At 52.5% G+C, this 23,377-nt stretch overlaps 1 protein-coding gene across 1 annotated transcript; it reads right to left on the bottom strand.

The window, feature by feature from the left end:
• On the bottom strand, positions 1–23,338 carry IGHMBP2 (immunoglobulin mu DNA binding protein 2). Its single transcript, XM_066320597.1, has 15 exons — positions 23,247–23,338; positions 22,531–22,700; positions 22,111–22,303; positions 21,529–21,626; positions 16,981–17,144; positions 16,044–16,244; positions 13,906–14,053; positions 11,990–12,164; positions 7,157–7,339; positions 6,616–6,734; positions 5,568–5,662; positions 5,159–5,282; positions 2,363–3,241; positions 1,820–1,992; positions 1–449 (listed from the first exon to the last, which is right to left on the bottom strand). The coding sequence occupies exons 1-15, from the start codon at positions 23,318–23,320 to the stop codon at positions 252–254; spliced, it is 2,994 nt and encodes a 997-aa protein (XP_066176694.1). The 5' UTR covers positions 23,321–23,338; the 3' UTR covers positions 1–251.
• Positions 23,339–23,377: the final 39 nt, after the last annotated feature.

The following is a 23,377-nucleotide window of genomic DNA, read 5'->3' as shown; positions in this document are numbered from 1 at the left end:
TGACAGCTTTGGGTGTTTAATGCCCACTTTACCAGCGTGCTCCGGCCCCTGAGTGCATCCATCACCATGTCCATACAGATAACCAGGACAATACAGCAGCTCTCCCTCCCCTACCTCAGGAAGGCTCCCAGCTCCAGGTTTTCTCCCCAAAACGGAGCCCCCTATTCCACCCAGGCCCAGCACAGTAGCTTTGCCCAGGGGTGGCGGGACCAGCTGCAGATATGAGGTTAAAAAAGCAGGATTCAGCTCCCTCATTTCTCCTTGTCTTTCTTTTTGCCCTTCCTCTGGCTCGTCAGCTCACTGAGCTTCTTGTCCAGGCGCCGCTGGAGGTGGGCTCTCTTGGCAGGATCCAGGGATTTGTCCTTGGGGCCGCTCCCGGGATACAGGATCCCTTCCCGGCTGATGCGCTGCCGCGCGTGGGCCTTGGCCTTCTCCCCACAGCCGTGCACCTGCGGGAGAGAACGGACACCAGGGGCTGGGACCACCCGTGTGGGAACCAGGGGCTTCTGCTCCTTCAGCCTGGAATGCCTTTTTTGCCTGCCTGGCATCCCCCTGAAGTCATCTCCCATCATTTACAGCCATCATTATCGTTACGTTACATATTATTATATTATTGTGCTGTTTTTATATTAAAGTATTGCTTTATACGCTTATATACTTTTTATAATTTCGATTATTTTATTATTTATTACTGTTTACTATTTATGCTATTTATTTTCATTTTATTTGTAGTTATTTTCATTTTATATTTAGATTCTTTTAATATATTTATTCTTATTCTTTAAAATTAATATTTATTATTATGTGTTTTATTAAATATATATAATTTATATATAATTTATAGCTCCTCTCACATAGAATGAAATATAAAGATCCAGGTCCTGGGCTCAGAACACCAGATAAATCATTCTTTGGGATGGTTCAAGTGGCTCCTTTCCATCGAACTGGGAAAGGTGTTTTGGGGAACAGGAGACCTTTTTTAGCCATGAATCTGCTTTACTGAGCCAAGTCCAACACTGGAATTATCTCTCACATTTGAGATCCTAAACTCTGATCTCTTTCCCTGGCCCATCCCAAAGACAATTATGTTTCCATGGAGTGGGGTCCCAGCCTGTTCCCTCAAAGCTGTGACTACCCCTCCTGGGGCTGACATGGATTTGAATCCCTACAATTGTTGGAGCCTCATTACAATTCAGAAGGGAGAGGCCATTCTGCAGGGAATAAATCTCCATCCCCCCGGATGGTGAGTGACCATAAATACAACTATTCCTTGCCATGGAAACAGATAGCTCTCGACAGAGGGAAAAGCTTGCCAAGGATTTATAGGGCTGCTGAGCTCCAGGAGGCTCCACAGGTCGTGGAAGCAGCAGGATGGGGAACAAGGACACAGAGAATTCAGAACTGCTGGCCAGGCAGCACTGCACCGTGCCTGACCTGTCCCCAGGATGCAGAGAGAAACTGCGAAGGGCTGGGATCATCCTCAGAATGCAGAGGGAATGTGCAAAGAGCTGGGAACTGAGTCCAGGCTTGCTTGAGCCTGAAACTTGTGCTCCTCCATTTCTGCTCCCTGCCTCACTTTATCCACACAGCCTCGAAGTGCCAGAAAACAGTAAAGAAAGGCACAAAATGAGAGGAAAACAGAAAAACCCGCAGGAAGAGCTGCCAGAGCCCAGGTGTCAGCACCTGCCAGCCCTGTGTACCTGAGCTCAGTGCAGGCTCTGACAAGGAGGGCTCTGCTCAAACTCCCTGCAAGGAAACCCTGCCCATGGAGCTCCACAGGGAAAAATTCCCAGGATAAGCCTGTCCTGCCCCTCCTTACCTCAGGGATGTGGTGGCTGAGGCAGAAGAGCCGCTGGCAGTGGTGGCAGAGCTGGCCCAGGGTGGTGACAGAGGCCTTGCAGCGGGGAAAGCCACAGGTCCTGTCAGCTTCGATGGCAGCAGAGATCAGAGCGTCGAAATCCTCTTCGGCTGTGCTCTCAATTGCTGGTTTTCCTGGGAAAGGTGAGCACACACCTGGATTGGGGCCTGGGAACACACTTACCCTCCTGCAGCTAAAGGGCAGTCTCTGCCTTTACATCCTTCAGTGTGGGCCAGGTACTCTCCTTAGCTCCTCGCTCCCTACTCATGTGATTCCTGAGACTCTCTCCTGGGAAAAGGTCCCCAGTGTTTTTCCTCTGGCTTAAGGAATGTGCCTCCATGTATCCAAACCTCTCTACCTGGATGCCGCAGCCAGTTCCCACCTCCTTGAAGTTTTCCAAGAGCCACATGCTCCATGCCTAAATTCTCTGGAGCAAACCTACTGGGATTAAGATCCAATCAAGGAAGAGCATTAATTGTGCTGGTTAGAAAAAGCTTGACTCACCTTTGGCTTCAGTCTTGTCCTTCTTCCTGCTGCCACGGCTGGGCTCCTGCACCTTCCTCGCCGCCTCCTCCCGCCTGGCTTTCTCCCTCTGGACTCTCTCCAGGTGCAGGGCTTTCAGGTCCACTTTCCCTGAGCCCTTGCTGTTTTCTCCTGGCTCTGCAGGGTGCGGGGTGTTCCCACTGGGATGCTGGGGCTCGGGAAGGGGCTCAGAGGGCGGTGGGGGCTCAGGAAGGGGCTCAGAGGGTGGTGGAGGCTCAGGAAGGGGCTTGGAGGGCGGTGGGGGCTCAGGAAGGGGCTTGGAGGGCGGTGGGGGCTGCTTGGGGAGTCTCTTGCAGACACTGATGTACCTGTCCCGGCCCTCCCCGGAGCTCAGGTGCTGCAGCCCCAACTCCTCTGCTAGCACGTGAACCAGCATCCGCTCGTGGGAATTCAGGGACGCCGGGAAATCCAGCTGCGCCTCGCTGCTCGCCAGGAAGGCCACCAGCATGGCCCTGAACCTGTCCCCACCCTCCTTGGACCCCGAGCCATCTCTCCCAGCTCCGGCAGCGCTCGGGGAGCTCCGTGCTCCCGGTTTCTGGCTCCCTGCTCCGGCTGCCGCTGCCGCCTTGAGCTTCCCAGCCGGAGCCGGCCGTGCTTTGGGGCCGGGCGGTTTGGGGCGCTGCTGGGCACAGCCCTCCCCGGGGTAGTTCTGGGGCACGAGGTCATCCAGGTACTCGAAGGCGGAGCGCACGAGGCCGTGCTGGGACAGGTGGTCCAGGAGGCGGCGCAGGAAGGGGCGGCTGCCCACCGTGTGGCTGTCACACACCACGGCCACCTGGCGCCGAGCCCGCGTCACCGCCACGTTGATCCGCCGCTCCTCGGCCAGGAAACCCACCTCACCTGGGAAGACAGGAGGGAAGGGATGCCAGAGGGGACAGGGCTGCCTCCGAGTAGGGGCTTGGTCCAAGTGATCCAAGGATTTTGTTGGCTGGAGGGTGGGGGTTGGAATTTCTGGGGCTCTGGTCCCTGCTCTTCCCTGCTGTTCCTCTTCCTACCTGTGCTCCACAGGCTCCACACTGAGCTCCTGCAGTTGGGAAGAGGATGGAAGGCACGTGGGAAGTGGAAGTATTTCCCTGCCTGGCCCACGACAGAAGCTCAGATTGGAGCTGGGAGCAAACACGAGACGGAGCAGCGTGGAAAAGGATCACCTTGCGAGAGAGGAGGGAGTGCAGGTAAAGACCTGCCCCCTGTCCTACAGAGCTCCCCCCTGCTCCCAAATTCTCTGAGGGTGTGTGGGAACAGCCGTTTGGGAACTCGGGGAGGTTCTGCTCTGCTCACAGGCAACAGCGAGAGCCGGCAGTGCCGGGATGACTCAGGCAGGATCAGCCAGCGAGAGCCGAGCGTGGGTGGCTCCAGGGAACAGCGAGCAGGCCAGCCGGGAAGAGATTAATGCCTCTGCCGGAGCAGTGCCCAGCCTGCCTCTGCCTCAGCAGCCTCACCGGTGCTGCCTCTGAGGGGCAGCGTGAGGGGGAGCCCCTCTCCCTGCTCTGCAGCTCCAAGAACAATTCCCAGTTTCTCTGATGAGGTTTAACCCAGGTGCAGGGACAAAGGTTAAACCAGGATGAGGTTTAACCCAGGTGCAGGGGCAAATCCAACTCCTTTGAATCCTGGAATGGCTTGGGTTGGGAAGGACCTTAAGGACCATCCAGTTCCACCCCCCTCCAGAGATAACTTCTATCATCTCAGGTTGCTCCAACCTGGCCTTGGACACTTTTAGGACGGGGGCAGCCACAGGTTTTCTGGGCAACCTGTGCTAGGGCCTCCTCACCCTCACAGGGGAGAATTTCCTCTTAAAAGAAAGTTTCCTGCTGGCAGCAGAGGGACAGGTCAAGGAGAAGCCTCTCTGTGCCCCCAGGAAAACAAATCCTGCCCTACACCTGAGCTTTGGCCTCTCCCTGTGCAGGAGAAGGTGCTGTGGGACATTCACCCTCCCAGAGGCACCAGCTCCCACCAGCACAGGGGTGAGTCACTCCTGGATCAGGACTATTCTTAGTGCTGTCCCCACCTCCATTCTCCCCACAAGGCTGCTTTTCCTCCTCTAGGCTTGGAAAAAGTGGCACCTCCTCCTTCCACGGATTCTTTTCCCCTTCCAGCCCTCGGCACTCAGCATTTCACCTCCAGCAGCACAGGTAGGGCTGCAGGGCTGTGGGTTTGGAAAGGGAATTGATCCCAGCATGGAACAGAGGTGATCACAGAGCGATCCTGCTCAGCCAGCTCCACAAAACCTTTCAGCTCCCCGCACAGGAGCCTTGTGCCCCCAGGGCAGCAGCTTTTTTCCAGCTATTAACTTTCACTGCAGCTGCTGATAGCAAAGAACTTGATTTTCTGCTCTAGATTTTGCTCCCAAAAGCAGCGTTTTCCATGCACGGCTTGGGATGCCAGCTCCTGCTCCCTTTCTGCAGGGAACTGACCCAAAATGGGGCTCAAACCCCAAGAAATTATCCCCCAACTCTCCTAAATGTGGGGCTAATGGGATGTGACAGTCTTAGGGCCCTGGTTTAAATAATTTCTGAAGCCTCAAGGGCCAGGAAACCTTCAAACCGAGCAGTCCTGGACCTGCTCTACCACGGGAGCCTCCTCTGCAGCCCTGCCAGCACATACATTCATTAATTAAACAAAAAAGGCTGAAAAGGGAGGGTTTGCCAGTAAATCCATCCAGAGCCGAGTGTTAGAGCACTGCAATTAAACCACAGCACTTGGCTACACGACTTCCTCCCCGTTCCCCTGGGAAGCAACGCTCCAGCAGTGACATCTTACCTTTCCTGTTGGATCTGACAAAGGACAGGATCACTGCCTCCTTCTCCCTTCCTTGGAAACCATCCACTGATTTAATTTCTAGCTCAGGGTGGCTGTGGCAAAGGTGCTGTCGGAGCATGTCCACCTGAGAAACAGGCCAAGGGTAGCTTTTAAAGGAAATACATGGGTGAAAAGGATTAAAATGGCACGGTTTTGGGGAAAATCCCTCCCTCCCAAACCCACGAGGATGAGCACTGACATCTCCTGAGTGGATCACCTCACTAACAGCTCTTCCTTCCATGGCTTCAAGCTGCTCAAAGGTGCAGGAGTTGGTCCCAAATGCTGGTTAAATTTGGCTCTGCAGGTCTCTGGGATCTTGTGGTGCTCTGTGTGCAGGGACAGGGAGGATGCCAGGAGAGGGACAGCTCACCTGGAGGTTGTAGGGGGCCACCACAGCGATGTCCTTGGCCTTCACACCAGCGTCCACCAAGGCTTGGACATGCATCCCCACCAGCTGGACCTCCCCTGGCACAGGAAAGGAATAGAGTGTGACAGGGGATAGAGGCCAGAGAAATGTGCCCACCTCCCCAAAACAACAGGAAAGGCTGCCATGAACTGGTTGTCTAAAATGGTGCCTGGTTCAGAGGGATCTAAGGGGAAAAATGAAATCTTGTAGGAATTATTTCATGGTTTACTGGCTGGGCTCCCGCTTTGCTGCAAAACACAGTGATAAACATCAAGACTCTGCAGTGAGCTGTGCCAAAAGGCTGCCTCCCAAATTTGGGGAAATTGCTTTTAATCCCCTGCTCCAAATCCCTGAGTTCTCTCAGACCAGGCTTTTTGACTCTCTATGAGGGAACAAGAACCTGTTGTGTTCAGCAGGGCCCTGGGAATGGTGCATGGAAAAATGAGGCACTCAAGTGATGGTGGTGGTCAAACAGAAGATAAAAGGTATCTAAACTGGTAAAAACTGCCCTTATATTTTCCAGCCTGACTTTGCATTCAAGCTCCATAATGAAACCTATTTTTTCAGGTGATAAACAGCAGAACTCAGTGTCCTAGGAAAATCCATGGAGAAGAGCCAGACAGGATTTCATGGAAGAGCAGAGGATTGGGAGGTAATTCTGAGCTTTATCCACAGCCTTCCCATAACAGGCCTGTGCTCTGCCTGCTGCTATATACCCTTCCTTGGCGTAAAGCACCTGCCACAGGTGCTCTCCAACCTGTCCCAGTCCTCAGCATGGAGAAATGTCCCTGCAAGGGGACACAGCAGCTGGAGAGGCCACCCACAAGCTGGACGCTGTCACTAGAGCTCCAACACAGTTTGAATCCTGGAGGTTGAGGATTCATGGAGGGAATGATCTCTCATCTAAGCAAGGCTGTCTGGTACCCCACCTTCCCCAGGGAGACATCTCTGGGATGTGGCCAAGCCTGTGGTGGGCTGAGCAGCTCAGTCCATCCATTGTGGCCAATGGTACCTGGATTCCCCTTGGACTGTTCATCCTCCACTTCCAGCTCAAAGAGGCCACAGCCAGCGGTGTCTATGAGCAACAAGGGAATGCTGGTCTCTTCCGTGGAGGAGACGCCTGGCAGGTCCCTGCACAAGGTATTTGGGAAAGGGCCAGTTACCAACGCTGATGTTACAGCAATATCCACACAAGCTGTGGCTGCCCCATCCCTGGAAGAGCCAGGCTGGATGGGATATGGAGCAATCTGGTCTAGTGGAAGGGGTCCCTGCCTGTGGCACAGGACTGGGTGGGCCTCCAGTCTTCCAAGCCAAACCATTCTGGGATTCCATGATTACTACAAGGAAGGAGGACACAGAAGACAACTCTGCATCACTTCTGGTTACAGTGCAAAAAGGACAAACTCCCCCGTCAATGTCCCCTCGACGAAACAGCGGCTGAAACAAAAACACTGCCCCAGCCACAGGAGGAGCGGAAAACTCAGCAGGGAAGGGACAAACCGGGATGAAAAAGCCATTTCAGCTCCCGTACCAGCAGAGAGCAAGTGACCCACCTGAGCAGGTGCTGTGCCACGGAGGGGTGTGCGCTGAGCCGGCCGCCGTAGAGCTCCGAGGACGCCCACTCCATGATGTCCCGGTGCATGCGGTACTGCACCGTCAGCATCCGCACCGCCTGCTGCCCGTAGTGCCCCGCCAGCCGCTCCATCAGGCTCAGGGACAGCCCCTCGGCCGCCGCCCTGCACCGAGAGGCACCTCACAGGGGGAGTGTCCATCCCCCAGGGCGGGGAGGGACTCAGCCAGCCTCTCCTGACACACGATGTGTCCCAGTGTGTCCGTGCTAATGCTAACTGCACTCCAGCCCTGCTCAGCACCCCTGTGGTGGCACTGTCACCCCTGCTCCACCTGGGTGCCAACAGTGCTGTCTGTCGGACTCTCAGGGAGAGACTCGTGCCATGAGATCAGAGAGGCTTGGACACAGATCCTGCCCCTGTAATTCAAGCAATGCCAACGGTACGGCCTGTGGAGTCACCACCCCTGGAGGTGTTCAAGGAACAATTGGAACTCAGTGCTCTGGTCTGGTTGACAAGGTGGGGATTGGTCACAGGGTGGACTCAGTGGTCTTGGAGGTCTTTCCCAACCTCAGCGATTCTGCAATCCATCAGTGTAAGGCTACATTGGTGTTACTGTAAGCTCAGCCACAACATCACCCACTGCATTAGGATGAGAGCTCCACCCCAAATTTTGGAACGCCTGGTGCTCCCATAGCCAGCACTTGCTTGTCTCATCAAGAGCCCTGCTGCTCCAGCATTTCCATCCTTTCCCGGACACTCACCCTGGACTAACGCACACGTTGCCTTTTCACCCATTAAATCCCCATCACATCCACAGCAGCACCCCTTGTTCGTACATGTGGCACAAATGAATTGACTACTGACTGAATTCAGCCTTTCAGGAGCCTATTTGCTTTCTCCTGGCCTCACAGAGGGTTTGTTGGGAAGCACTGTCTGAGGAAGAAGGATGGAAGTCGTTGCGCTCGGATTTTGTGAGCGTACGGAGATTTTTCACACTGGGGCTGACATTAAGGGGTGCTGGCGGCTGCCAGACACAGTGAAGCAGCATGAAGATGAGGGAATGATGACAGGGAACAGCTCAGGAAAATGCTTTCCATCAAGCTCCGGGGCACAGCACGCATCCAATCCCTGCCGGGGGAATTCCAGTGCTACACGGCCCCACAGCGAGCGGATTGTTGTGGCACCAGCCAGCCCTGCCACGCTCACCACAGGCACTTGGGAAATGTGACGAGAGACTGCCAAGTCATTAAACCTGCAGAAGGGACAATTAAGGACAAATCTTTCCAAGAAGCCAGGCTTCATTAGCTCTCCTCCTCGCTGAATCATAGGATGCAGCACACAGGCAAAAAAAAAGGGGAATAGTGTCTGGATGGACGGGGCTGCAGGATGTGGGAGGCAGCAGTTTGCCAGAGGTGGGCTGGGGTAGATGGGATAAGGGGACATAGAAGATGTGGGGTTGGGGGATGCATTCCAGTTATCAGGAATTATCTTGATTCTCCCAGTTCCGCTCTGCTTGCAGAGCCTGCATCTCCTGGATAGGAAGGAAATTTAGCAGGGAGAGCTGTTGGCACTCAGGTGCAAGCACATGCCTGAAACAGCCATTAAACCTCACAGCAAGCCTCAGGAATGATGCTCTTGCCTACCCTTCCAGCACCATTCCCACCGCAGGGATCCGCAGGAGGTTATATGCTGAATTAATAATGAGGAATTAATCTGCTCGGGAATATTTCACCTGTTAATAATTTTCTGTTATTTTACCACTCAATTAATTCCTATGGTGGTTGAATTCTCTGCCAACGAAACCCTGAGTGCCCTGGGCAGATGTTTTTTACCTAATGATTGCTTTAGAGAAATAAAATTGGGATTAGAGGTTGGACAGACAGAATCATGCATGGGATGCTTGGGAATACCTACTTTAAAGTACCTAAAGTACAGCTGGGAAAGGCAGAATTCCCAAACTCAGCCCACAGCAAGCAGGATTTGTTGCTAACATGGTTTCACCTTGTTTTGCCTGCAGGAAATGCTGGGCTTGGCCAGCCTGCCCTGTACGTGTCCAGAATGATCAGTACTAGGAGAAAAACAGGAATTGTTTCCCATGGAAGGCTGGAGCTGTGTCCTCAGTCATGGCCTATTTTTTTCTTATTCATCCCTGAGATAGGATCCCTGAGTCTGATCCCCACAGTACACACTGGATTTGGCTGGAAAAGCCTGGAGAAGGACTTTTCCCACTTCAGGAACTCCACATTAATGGATTTAATTAATGGATGTGCACCAGGACATTCCAGCTGTGGAGGCTACCAGAGAAACCCAAGGTCTAGCACTTCAGTGACAAAGTGAAAGGATGTCCATTCAGACCAGCCATGGGAACCAGCACACTGATTTGGGACGGTGCAGTCATCCAGACTGACCATTGACAAACAAGATGGGAAAATATCCCTGTGTTTGTCCAGGAAACAGGTTGAGAGCAAGAGCTTTGATAGGCAACTGCCAGTATCTGAGGGGAGTAAAACCAAATTAATACACCAGAGTCCTGATGTGGAGACAAATTCTTTGGGAAAAGGATGTAATGAAGGCTCCAACAAGGCAAAGAGATGCTCCTGTCAGACTGTAGGAAGTGCCCTGGCATGGAGATGCCCACAGGGACAAGGATAAAACGGAGGAGGAGGACCTCCAGGATGGAAGCTGCTGTCTGTGGGCCTCGGCTGGAACTACCAAGGGGGAATCAGAGGGGCTGGAATTTTCCAGAATGGACTGGAAAGTGTGTGTGGGAATGCCCTCTGCATCCTGGGACTGCTCCAAGTGTCTCAGAAAGCAGGGAAGAGGAGCAGCCTTCAGACCCTTCGTCAAACATTCCCTAAGGCTCACGGGGTCACTGCTGATAGGAACAGGTAAATGCTGATTCCACAGATGAAAATGCAGGTAACAGGGAGGTGGATAGAGTCCCACAGCATTCCTGCTGGACAGAGGCTTCCTGCCTCAGCAGGGCTGACTTCCTCTGCTGTAGTAACAGCCGAGCCTCCTGCCAGCCTAGATTCATCCTGGATAACTTCAGACCCTTCCCTGTGGCCCCAAAAATAGGAGCCCACCCACTCCAGGCTCGCTGTCATCAATGGAGAAGGGGAAGGTGGGTGGAAGGGTTGGAGTCCTCTGCATGAATCATCCCTGGAAATAGCTCCTTGCTTCCCCTGAACCACAGAGGAGGTGGCAGGTGGTTCAGGGCCTTTGTGGGAGCTCTGGAAATACCCACGGCAGGAGGTGGCAGGGATCTGCCTCTGCGCTGCCTCCTGGGCCTGCAGGAAATGTGGAAAGCCCAAAACGGGGCTCTCCAGCATTCCATTGATTTGCATCACAGTTGTTCAGGCTGGAAAAAGATCTGTAAGGTCATGGAGTCTGATGTTCCCCCAGCACTGCCCAGGCCACCAAGTCAAAAGCTGATGCAGAGAAAAGCATAACTCCTCAAGCAGGAGCAGGAGGAGATCCAGGAGCTCTGCAGGATGTGAGGAGCTTCTTGCTGCCAGCTCCAGCCAAGGCTCCTGGCAGCAGCCACTGTGACAGCAGAAAAAAGCAGCTGCTATAATGTTTCTGGACTGAAGAAAAGCCACTTTTGTCTCGAAAGAGAGAGCCAGAAGTGACACCAGCTGAGTGTCAGCCTCATTCCAGAGTAAAAGAGCTGGGATTTTTCTTGTGTTTCCTTAATCTGACAGTCTGGGGAAATAAATGGGCTGAGGCTACTGAGGTGGATCCAGCTGGATGGGCACTATGGAGATATCCTATGATAACCTATAGATATCCTATGATAACTATATCATAATCCTATGATATCATAGGATATGATATATCCTATGATATAACTATGATAGCTATTATGGAGTTATCATGCAGTTTTTCTGGAGGAGAAGAGGAACTTCATGCAACACTTAGAGAAAATAATGATAACCTTGAAATTAGAAGAACCAAATGGAAAAATTTCTTCTTGCTACCAACAAGATACTGCTCCAAAAAGTGCCTTGCTTGGAAAATCCAGGCAGGGAGAGCTGGCCTGCAAATTCACAGGGAATAAAGAGCAGGATGCCAAGAGTGGAGGGCTCTGGAGAGGCTTTTGCAGCTCACCAGCCTGGACACTTCGAGGCAGTTGAGCATGTATTTATCACCTGCAGAACAGCAAGCTTTTGGGCATCTGAGAGAGGTAAAATGAGAGGATGCTGCAGCCCCTGAATGTTGTTCTCACTATTTCCCAGACATGTGCTGAGAGCTGCTGCCTGCCTTGGATTTTTCATTTCCTGTGTTGAAAATCCAAGTGAGATGGCAGATATGTGTCTTGTTCATTATTTTCTCGTAGCAGGAGAGGATGTTTATGAAGTCAGTCCTATTTTTCTGCTTCTGTGGTTCAGTAATTCCAGATCTGGAGCTGCCTAAACCAGATAAACATGAGCACATTTATATTTTAAATTACTCAGATTCCTCAGTACTCTTTGCAGCATCCCCCTGGAAGCACAGGCAATCTGCACTATCCATAGATCTTTTCCACAAACTAACTGTTCTTATTATCCATGTTGTAGGGACTGGGAGGTTTTATAATCCCTGAGGTGTGTGATAATGCAGCATCTCACTGGGCCAATTCACATATTAATACATTAAATAAATAAATGTGGGAACCACAGAAGCAGAATTAAAGGAAAGACTTGGATTAGCCTGAGGATGAGCCCAAATGCATTGCACAGAGCCTGCAGGCAGCACAAATCTCCACCATGAAATGTCTCCAATCACGAGGATTCGGAAGCTGCACAAGGAAGAGGAGGATCCAGGATTTTTTACCTGTGGGAGATGATAGTGGGGGGCAGCTGCTTGTGATCCCCAGCCAGGATGCACTTGGGAGCCTTCAGCAGAGGGATCCAGCAGCTGGCTTCCAAAGCCTGGGCACACTCATCAATCACCACCAGGTCAAAATGGGTTTCAGGCAGCAGCTTCAGGGGGCCGTCCGAGGAAGCACCTGGTGGAAGGAGAAGGTTCCCAAGTGAGCAGGGAAGCAAGGAAGAGCAGGGAATCTGCTCTGGAAACAAACCTCACAAGCTGTAATAGCGACTGAGGCAAGAAGAAATTTCTTTGCAGAGATTTAGGAATTCAGCCCTGCCAAACATGTATCCATTCATACGTATAAGTCAGGATTGTTTTTGCCAGTTCCTATTTGTCCCTTTTTTTTCCTCCTGCATCTGGGCCCAGAAGCTTCCAAGTATCTTTGGGAACAGCAGTGAAGCCCAGATGCCAAAGAGAACAACACACACCAGTGGTTCATCTGGAGCAGAGCAAGGAACACCCACCTTCCTGCTGCCTCCCAGTGCCAACAAAACTCCTCATCCCCGACTGAGGGACTGACTGGGGATCCACCTGTCTGGTAACTGAGGGACACCCTGAGAGGGGGAGATGGGCTGAGACCCCTATGCCTCTGCTCCTCCTCGTGGCACTTGGAAGATGGAAAGGAGACTGGAACCAGACAGCCACAGCAAGGGCTGGTTTTTAATATCAGAAGTCCATTTGTAACATTTGTTTCCTTACAGACATCCTGCTCTAACCTAGACCTATGGATACTGATCCATACATTGATCAGAAATCTGAGTTCTAGGGGCATCCAAATCTCACTGCAGTTCACAAAGAAGAAGGATGCAAAAGGAGGAAGGCAGGGTGAAGAAGCCAGCTTCCCAGCACAGGGGATTTTTATTCACAGAAATGGTTTATTTCCAAAGCTCCTGTGCTATTGCAGCTCTGAGAGCGGGGATTTGGCTTTGTCACTGTAAATCCTGCTGCCTCTACAGCTCTGCATCACTTCAGACATTCCAGTTTGCCATCAAAGACACTGTTTTCCTTCCAAAACTGCTTTCCAGCCTGTATGAATCCACCCTGGTGAGTTGTACAGTTATAGCTCAACTTTTGCCACTTGCACAGACCCCCAGCTGGCTGGGAAGCTCCAGTTCCAGGGAGAATCACAGCTGATCAACAAAAATACCAGTTTCACTGGGAGAAGGAAATATCCTCCTCTCTTTCAGGCAAGCAAAAAGAAGTGAGAGGCCAACTCCCAGGGACTAAGACACAGAAGGATTTATCTTTCTGCTAACCTTCATTCCAGTAACTTGCTTTTTTATGACCTAAAATTATTGATGTCTCCTTTCAACAAATGACCTTTGAGCAACCAGATCTGAAGATTGTAAGTGGGCCCTGGAGTATGAAAAACCTGAGCCAGCGAAGCCCTTTCCACACGTGCCAAACCTTCCCATCCGTGGCTGCAGATGCCTGATGGACACCTGGAACTGCTCCCTAAAATCCCGAGTCACATCATTTGGGTGAGTGCAGAACCAGCCACGTGCAGCCTGGGAGCAGGCTCTGGAAACACGTGCTGGATTGCATCAATCCTGGAAAGGGTCCAGGCAGGGAAGCAATCCCATGTGATTTATGCAGTTGGGAGCAGACACCTCCAGCAGCACTTGTTTACTCACTGCACTCCCAGCTCCCACTCAGAGCTAACAGGAGCCCTTCCAGATCCATATTCTGTGCTCAACAACATCTTGTGCCACAGTGGAAGCTGGGAGAATCCCACTGGGGAAGGGTTCGAGAGGCTTTGCTGGGCTCCCAGGAGCTCAGAGCAAGTGTCCCAGCTATCCCAGCAGGATGCTGCCTTGCAGAGCACGTGGTTTACCTGGCAAAGGGGGGGAAAAACACCAAGCAGGAGGATGTCCCACCTGTGTTGGTGGCAAGGACAACGCTGGCCTGGCTGAGAGCTGCAGTCATTGCAGCCTCTTCTCGCTCCTTCAGCTCCTTCCTCAGGGTCTTAATCTCTCCCAGAAGATGGCTTCTCTCTCCCTTGTCTTGGGCCTTTTTGGTTTTTGCCTAGAAAAGAGAAAAATTGGGATAGAGCCAACTGCTGCTACTCAGTTCTGGCCATGTCTGAGATCAGCCAAAGCACCTGGGCATGGAGCAGGGAGGAATGTTTGGGAAGAGGGGTCTTGTTCCTCTGCTGGGGGAGAGACTGGGATTTCCTATTTTATTCTGAGAAAGCAGAGCCTTTCTGGAAGCAGGAGGGCTTCTCAAGCCCCAGCAGCAGCTCTGCCACCTCAAACTGGCCTCTCTGAGCTGCTGGAAAGGATCCAGAGCAGCATCCGGACATGCCCAGGGCTTTTTTTAGCAGGTGTTAAATGTATCTACCAGCCCAACCCACCAGCACTGCCAGAGCAGCAAACATGGGACCACAGCCCAGCTATGGCTCACTGAGCAATCCCAGACAGAAACTGGGATTATTTCCCTGGAGGTAAGGCTTGGGAAGGATGAAAGGGCTGCAGACAGAAGCTCTCATATGTAGCCAGAACAGTAAGACCTGCCAGTTCCTAGAGTCATGCCATGGATAGATGGATGCATGGATGGATGGATTTTCCAGGGTCTAACATGGACAAGCTCAACTCCCTGTTTTGGCTGAACTCACAGGTATTTAAAACTGTGACACCTCCATGTGTCTGTCAGCCGTGGTCAAAACGGGCTCAGGAACTCCAGGGGTGGGATCACAGGCCCTGAGGATGGGGGCAGTCTGGATGCCCACCTACTCCTACCTGGGAATTAGGAATATCAGCTCTGATCATCCCCCACCTGCCTCATAGGGGCTCTCTCATCCACTCACTGGTCTGGGAGTCTATTTAAGGGCAGCTCATGGAGTGAGCCTGGTTTCTTTCCTGGATTCTCTGCCTCATCCTCCTGGACTGTTTTCTGATCCTGCTCAGCATCCCTGGAGCTGGACTGGCCCTGGACCTGTGCTACATTTCTTTCTCAGGTACTGTGGGGCTCACTGGGGTAAGGAGTATCCAGAAGCTGAGGTCCTGGGAATCTCGAAGCCAGGTGAGGGAAAGAGGCACAGAGGAGTAGGAAATGCCTCAAGAGGACTACAGGTTTTCATTTCTGTTACTGCTCCTTCTGTGGGCTGGGGAGAAGGGAAGGAGAGAGAGAACAATCAAAATGTGGAGCTGAAAAGTGAGAAATTGTTCCAGTGAACCGCAGAGAATGTGGCAGTGGAGAAACAGAGGCAAGAGGAAGAAAAGATGGGTCAGGACCTTGGAGATGAGGTCTCTGCAGCCAAGGGCAGCTTCTGTGACACACTCCTCCCAAGGAGATGAAAGGGAAAATTAATCACCAGTGAGAAAGATGGAAAATAAATTAAGGAGTTAAAAAAAAAAAAAAAAAAGGCTTTTGGACAGTGCTGCCACCAGAAAAGGGAAGGAAAAGAACCTAATTAGCATCAAACCCTCACCCCAAGTACCAGAGCTATGTGGTGAGAGAATGTTAGGAAATTAGGGTGAGAAAAAAGAAAGTAAGGATGCGTTTTTAAATGTGCTCTGCTTTCTACTTGAGGTGGCTGAGAGTGGGAGGGAGTATCAGGACAGGCAGACATCTTCTTGGGAAGTCAATTAATGATGGGAATGTTTCTCTGGTAAAGAGGAGGGCACAGATCAGGCCAGACAGGTGATGTGAGGGGCAGCAGGGACTGGAATTTTCCCAGTTCCATGAGAGATTCAGGCAGGAGGAGTTCTGTCCTCCAGCACATGAAGATCAGAGAATCCCAAAATGGTTTGGGTTAGAAGGGACCTTACGGATCATCTCATTCCACCCCCTGGCATGGGCAGAGACACCTTCCACTAGCCCAGGTTGCTCCAAGCCCCATCCTACCTGGCTTTGGACACTTCCAGGGCTGGGGCAGCCACAGCTTCTCTGAGACATCCATTCCAGGGCCTTCCCACCCTCACAGGGAAGAACTTCTCCCTAACATATCTGACCTTCTCCTGGGATCGATTACCCCAGGCTGCACGCATCCCCACCCTCGCGGGACGCCACGCACCCAGGCCTGGTCCATGTCCCTCCTGATGTCAGCCACGATGTGGGCGTTGTCCCCTCGGGCCAGCACGGCGTCCAGGCAGTGCTGCTGGATGGGCTGGAGCAGGCGGGCCGGGTGTCCCAGGCGCAGCAGCCGCGCCCGGCCGCCCGCCAGCCGCTCCACCAGGTTATCCACGGCCACGTTGGACGGGGCACAGCACAGCACCTGCCGGGGCACACACACGGCCTGGGCACCTCTGAGGGCACAGAGCCTGCAGCAGAGGTGTGCAAGCAGGAAGAGACGGAGAGAGGGAGACCAGCGTGCTTCTGTTGGGAATAAACCACGGGAGTAATTCCCTCCTTGCTTTGCAGCACCAAACTGTGAAGTTTGGTGTTCACCTCCCCGGTGAACACCAAACCTGAGCTCTGCCAGCACCTCCCTGGAGCTGCTGGGGAAGTCCCCGGTCCCTCCAAGCCAAGGCAGGCTCTGGATTAGCACAGATCCAACAGGAGCTGCTCCAGCTGCCACGAAGCCCAGGAGAGTGCAAAATAAGCACAGAAACCTGGAATAGTCTGGGTGGGACCTTAAAGCCCATCCAGCACCCCCCTACCCCCACCTTGCACTAGCCCAGGTTGCTCCAAGCCCTGTCCAACCTGGCCTTGGACACTTCCAGGGATGGGGCAGCCACAGCTCCTCTGGGCAGCCTGGATGCCAAGGCCCCACCACCCTCACAGGGAAGGTTTTCTTCCCAATATCCAGCCTAAATTTCCCTTTTTCCCATTTGAAGCCATCTACCCTTGTGGTATCACCCCAGCTCCTGATGAAGAATCTCTGCAAAGCTTTCCCTGCAGGCCCCTCCCACGAGTGGAAGGCTGCTCTAAGGCCTTCACACAAGGCAAGGTGGTCACTGGTGGGCACCTGAGGTGATCCCTGTCACCACAGCCCTGTCCCCAAGCCTCACCTTCAGGCCCTGCTGCACAGCCTGCAGGATGATCTCCACCAGGGTCGTGGTTTTCCCTGTGCCAGGAGGCCCGTGGACGATGGCGAGCTCCCTCTGAGCCAGGGAGAAGGACACAGCTTCCCTCTGAGACTCATCCAGGGAGGCATTGAAGAATTGCAGAGGCTCTGGGGAGACAGCAGGAGAGTCACTGGGACATCAGCCCCAACTGGGAAGGGGCTGAGAAGCACAAATCCAGAAATACATGGAGCTCTGTGCAGCTGGCCCAAATGCATTTTATAATGAGGAGAACCTTGAGAGGAAAGCACTGAGGGGGCTGGAAGACCCCAAAAGGTAAAAATAAGCTTTTTATGCTTCCAAAACAAACAGACTCCCTCCCCATCCTGCATCTGTGCTTCCCCATCCCCTCCCCAGCCCTGACACTTGGCCTTCAGCCACTGAGTGGTGGAATTCCCAGAATTTAAGAGGAATTTAGCTGCTCCAGCATCAACCAGGTGTGGTTTTGCTGGCTCTGGAGGGAGCTCTGGGTTTGTTTTGCAGGAGAACCAAGATCATAAGTGACATTTCCAATGAAAATTAGGGAAGAAAGTAGCAAATCTGGCAAACAAATCCCAGCCAGTGAACAAATCCAGTGCAGCCCCAGTGAAAAAGCAGAAAACCTACAGTCTGTGAAGAGAGCAGAGCAGCCCTGTGGTGGTCAGCCAAGACTGGGAATGAAGGCAGGAAAAGGTACAAAGAGCAATTTAAATGATAAAACTAAAATTAGTTTCTGCTTTAATAAGGGAGGAAAAAAGAGAAAAGAATATGCAAATCGTATTAGAAGAGAATTGGTTTCACTGCAGAGACTGAATTCTCAAAAGCTGCTTTTTAACCTCGCAGATTTATACCATTTAGGCCCAAATTTATTCTCATCTCCCCCCCTAATCCTAATGCTAATCTCCTTGTTCATTATGGGAGTTAATTACAGCAGGGATGATGACTCATTACACCGAGGTTTCCTGAAAATAACGTTCCCACAAAAGCTTACATAAGACACGTCTCTGGGCATCCTTCCCTGCTGGGCATCATGTGGTTCATCCCTCTCTTTGCATTAAGGGCTGGATTAAAAACATGGAAGTTTCTTCTGGTTTTTAAGCAGGTGAACCTGTGTGTGGCCTGTGGCTTTTGAAGCAGCACCACTAAATGAGCTTAAACAAAAGATACTCATTGAGAACATGATGATGAAGAGAGAAACGGGGCTAAAGGTGCTCTCTGCTGTCACTCTGCCTCTTGGTTTATATGTAAATTTTGGGTGAGTGTGTTAATGACTAACACAAGAGCAGGAAGCACCCCATGGGCTGGGAAAAAAAAAAACAACAAGAATAGCTTCCAACCTGAGAGGCTTTTCCCACAGTGAGGAACAGCCGGGATGTGGGAGTCATTGATGCTTCCTTGCTCAAGGATGAGCTCAGGAATTTCTCCAGGCCTGTGCCCACCCTCATCCCTCCTAACCACATGCTGCCAAGAGCTGCTGTGTGGGAAGACTGGGAATGTGCCTCTCCTGGGCTGGCCACAGTGGTGGGGAGGAGGGATGCATCTTATGGGATGCTGTGGAAACTCTTCTCCCTGCAGCAGCTGGGCTCCAGGTACCCTCACCTGAAGAAATCCCTGGGATGTGTCTTGCTGGTGGCCAGGTAATTGTGCCCTGATGCACAACTCCATTTATTAGTGTTAGAAACTGAATCTCCTTGGCCAGGTTGGTGCCCCAACATTCCCAGGTACTGAGATGCTTTTCTGCACAGTTCCAGCAGCTCTGGTGAGGCAGTGGGTTGGTGGGGGGGTAATATCCAAGCCCAGGAAAGGAGTCTTTGCACCAGAAGTGGATGGGAACAGCTCTTCCTGAGAGGAAGAGTCCAGGTTTTCCAGAGCTGGAAGTCCTTTCCAAGGTATTATTTCTGACCAAGAGCAATCCAGGCCCACCTGCAGCTCCTCCCTGGTACAACCTCACTGCAGCCAATGCTGCTGGACACAATCCAGGTAGGTACTTCAGCCTGGATTAGAACTTTCCCCGTTCTCCAGAGGAAATATCTGGCAGCTGAGTTGTCTGGACTGCTTAGACTTCCCCAAAAATCTCAGAGGTCTCCCTATGGCCTCTGTGATGGCAAGAGGTGTCACAGGGCAGAGGGATGAGGAGCATCTCAGGTTTTTTTCCAAGTGACTTGTGCCAAAAAGCCAAGAAAGTTACTGGAAATCCCTGATGTTTTCTCAGTGCTCTGCTGCCAGGTTGGCTTTTTCTGAGGACATTCCTGCCTTTTAACCAGGGATTTCTAATTGCTTCTTTCCTTTTTCAAATGTTTTGACAGCCATGGGCAGATTTGGACACAAGCCAGGCCTTCTGGAACCAGGAATAAAAATGAGCATTCCTGACTTTCTCCAGTCCAGGAGCACAGGAGAGAGCTGGCAGCTTCAGTGACCTGCACAGGTAAAGCAGAATACACTTTCCAAAGGGAAAAGGGACATGTCCCTCTTGGACGGCCAGGAAGAGCACAGCAAGCAGGGCAATGCTGGCCTCTGCTGGCAGGCAAAGCCTCTCCACTCCCCCACATTCCCGGAATGCAGGGGTGCAGGGATCCCATATAGATGCTGGGAGCAGGGGAGGATTGTTTGGAAGAGACTCCAGCTGTGGAAGCTCCAGCAGGGCCACGGGTGCAGGTCAAAGTGGAAGGGAGACAAGGAGAGCATTTTGGATAGGTGAGCATCTGGATTCTGCTTCCCAGGGAGTCTGATATGGGCAAAATTCCTGCTCAGTTCAGACCCTGTCCTTTTTGGAAAAATTGTTCTCCCACTTGGAACCTTCCTGGAGGTAGCAAGGTGAGGTGTGGAAGTGCTTTGTGCCAGTCCCAACCTTTGCTGCAGACCCCACCTACCCACTGGAGATCCCTTCCTCTCCTTTTGACTATTCCTTAGGTTATCCTTCCCACAGCCTGTCCCACGTTTTTGTGTTATGCCAAGGGTATTTACTGTTGCATATTTAAGTGTTTTGAAAGGATCTGGGCTTTGATGAGCTGCGTTGGGCTGCTGCTGTCTGGTAATTAATTACCGAGATGCACAGCGGTGTCAGAACCCACCTACAAGATTCCCTGATTGAAAAATTAGGATTCTCATCTTGTCCCTCACACTTAAAAAAAAAAAAAAAATCAGATTCAGGCTTCTGCACATTTCACCTGCTGGAGTGGATTCTGCCCTCCCTCCCACTTGTGGCTCCCTGGTTTCTGATGGAAGCGAGCTCATCTCGCATCCCCAAACGGTGTTGACACAGATGTGTGTCTAGACAGCCAATTTCATGAGCTGGCCAGGGCTTATTGACACAGCCTGCTGCTGATGGGTTTGTTTGAAACCAGGTAATGGACGGGATGAGACAGATCCCCAAAGAAACCAGGCTAATGGGTGCTTTGTCATGGAAGGAGAGGCTGTGACGTGGAAAAGCTGCCGGAGTGCTGTGAGGTTTGTCTGGCAGAGCCCTTCAGGTCAGGGCAGGCTTACTTCAAATTATTGTCCCTTAATTCCTGGCTGGTACAACATCTCTCTAGCTGGGGAGAAAGCAGCTCTGAAGGGAGGAGGTAACTGCAAGGCCTCTGTGTTCATACTGCACCTCCTCTAACGTGGCTCAATCTATCCATCAATATTCCCAGTGCTGAGGAGATGGAAAATTCATCTCAGCTCAGCCTGGCTCAGCTGAGTGATGTGGTGAAAAGGAGTTTTCCTTCATTAGAGGCAGTTCTGCTCCCTCAGGCATAAAAGCACTGTTGAGGAAAGCTGGTTGATTAAAATTTAATTCTTTTATTTAATATTAAAACTTTGAGTGCACCAAGGTCCCCAGGCAGCCAAAGGGCTAAAAGGTTTGACTCAGACTTCGATCAGTGCTTAGAGGAATGAGGATAGGACTCATTAACGCCCACTTTTTGTCCCTGGCACATCCTATCAGAAGTCAAGCCTGGCTGGAGGGGATGGGAGAGAGGCAAACCATGGTGGGCAGCCAAATCCAGGAATCCAAGAAAGACAAACAGTGCAGGGAACAGTGGAGAGGAGGAAACGGGGCAGAACCAGGGCAGGGATGGATGGCATGAGTGGGGAGAGCAGACCTGAGCTCTGTACACAGCTTAGACACAGCCCACCCTCAGCTCTCATTCCCTGATTTTTGCATCCTTCCTTTCTGTAAAGGGATAATATCCATCAGCAGCTGTTGATACCTGACACAGCTGCTGATCAGAGGCTTTGCCCTCCCTGTGGCTTCTGTGTAATTTCATCTCTGTTTTTTTCCAAAGAAGCACAACAGAGTGGATACTACTTATATCCAAGTTTTTGTCAAGGTTCTTCCCATGAGGAAGTGTGCCCAGTATAAACCAGTATGAACACACTGCTACCAGTTGCAGCACCACTGATGACTCTCACTAAACACTGATGTCTTTTCTGGAGCAAAGTGTGGATAAGAACAGAGATCAGAGCTACTTGTGTTCTCGTGGGCAATTCCCAAGGAATTTATCATCAAGCCTGATAAAAAAGGACCCTTACTTGTTTCAGGGAACGCTCTGGGAGCAGAGGCAAAGAAGAGGACGTCAATCAGGTCAGAGGCTGGGCCACCACGGTACTGCTTGAGTGCAATTAAAGCTCTGCCAAAGAAGGGAATATCCAGGTTACAGGCACAGCAGGAATTCTTTGGAGACTCCCAAGTGCCCAGAGACAGGCTGTTAGTCAGGACAGAACTCTTCCAAAGCTGAACAATGCTACCCCACAAAACTAATCCCCCACAATTCTGCATCTCCCAACCCTTGCACACACATCCCTGTGCTGCTCAGGCTTCTGCTTCCCATGGCCCCTGTTTGGTATAGCCAAATGTGCCTTTTTCATTATGTTTATCACAGCAAGGAGCTGTTCACTCCCCCTGCCAGGATGGAAAAGGCCCTACACAGAACCCAGGGGTCATGCAGAGGGACCAAAACACAGCCAGGAGAGGGAAAGGGAAGGACCAGCCAGCAGGTGGGTGAACTGAGGCTGTTGTGAGGTTCTAGGAAAATCCAAACTGGGAAGGTTCTGGGAAGACTAAACTTGGCACTCCTCATCCCGCTGGGCAGAGTGAGCCGGGGGAGCCCTCACCTTTTGAGCCTGTTGTAGGTGACATCATTGGCCAGCTTGAGCAGGCGGAAGGAGCGCTCGTGGTCCACGGCCAGCTCCCCATCCCGGGGCTCCTCCAGGGCCACCGTCACTGCCTTGGGGGTGACACGTGTCACCACGCCCGTGCACAGCGGGTCCCCCTGCCCAGCTGACTCATAGAGCCCCACGATGTCCCCTGCAAAGGTTTGAACGGAGAGACTGAGGTGGGGAAAATGTGTCATTGTCCAGGGAAGCTGTGGCAGCCTCATCCCTGGAAGTGCTCCAGGCTGGATGTGGCTTGGAGCAACCTGGGCTAATGGAAAGTGTCCATGGCTGAGGGTGGATAAGCTTTAAGGTCCTTTCCAACCCAAACCATTCTAGGAGTGTATGATCTTTCTCTGGAAAGACAGGAGTGTCACTGACCAGGGCCAAAGCTGTTGGAGGGCAGCTCGGTGTCCGAATCCCACTTCCTGGGCTGGAATGTCACGAGGAGACGCCCGTAGAGGCCGGTTCTCTGGCTGGTGACCTGGAGCTTGAGCAAGCAGACGCCTCTCCGCTGCAATTCCTTCAGGGAGACGCTTTCCTGCCATGCCCTGGGAACCACACACGGGTGGGAACACCACGGGGTGAGGCTGAGGGTCACGGCTCCAGGGGACAGAGCGGAATGCCCTTATCCTGCCTCCTGGCACCTCCATCCTCACGGCTGGCTAAGCGTCTGTCCCCCACCAAGGCCATCTAAGAGGGTGACTCGGTCCTACGGGGGCAAATCCAGAAGGATTCCCCACGGATCAGAGCCCTGTGGGGAGGGTTTCCCGGTGGGGTGGGCTGCTTAGGAAGGCGGGATTCCTGCAGCATTCCCATAGATGACAGCAAGGTTTCCTAGAGGTGACAGGGGGTCTCAGGGGAGGATCTCTCAGGGTTTCCACAGGTGACAGGGAGTCCCAGCTGAGGGTCCCTCTGCGCTCCCCACAGGCGGCAGCGCTCCCGTGTCCCCTCAGCCGCACATGCCCCCGGCTGTCGCCGCCCCGTAACCCCCGGTGCCGTGTTCCCGTGCCGTGTGTGCCGTGTGTGCCGTGTGTGCCGTGTGTGCCGTGTCCCCGTGCCGTGTGTGCCGTGTCCCCGCCCGGTGTGTGCCGCACCTGCTCTGTGCCAGCTCGGCCTCCCGCTCGTCCCTCAGCAGCCCCAGCTGCCGCTCCGCCGCCTCGGCCGCCATGGCCGGCGCAGGCCCCGCCCCTCGGGGGCGCACAGGCCCCGCCCCCTGCCCCCGAGG

This window comes from Sylvia atricapilla, chromosome 6, assembly GCF_009819655.1.
Source record: "Sylvia atricapilla isolate bSylAtr1 chromosome 6, bSylAtr1.pri, whole genome shotgun sequence".
Taxonomy (NCBI): Eukaryota; Metazoa; Chordata; class Aves; order Passeriformes; family Sylviidae; genus Sylvia; species Sylvia atricapilla.
Note: the sequence above shows the minus strand (reverse complement) of the source record. Positions and strands in the feature narration are given on the sequence as shown.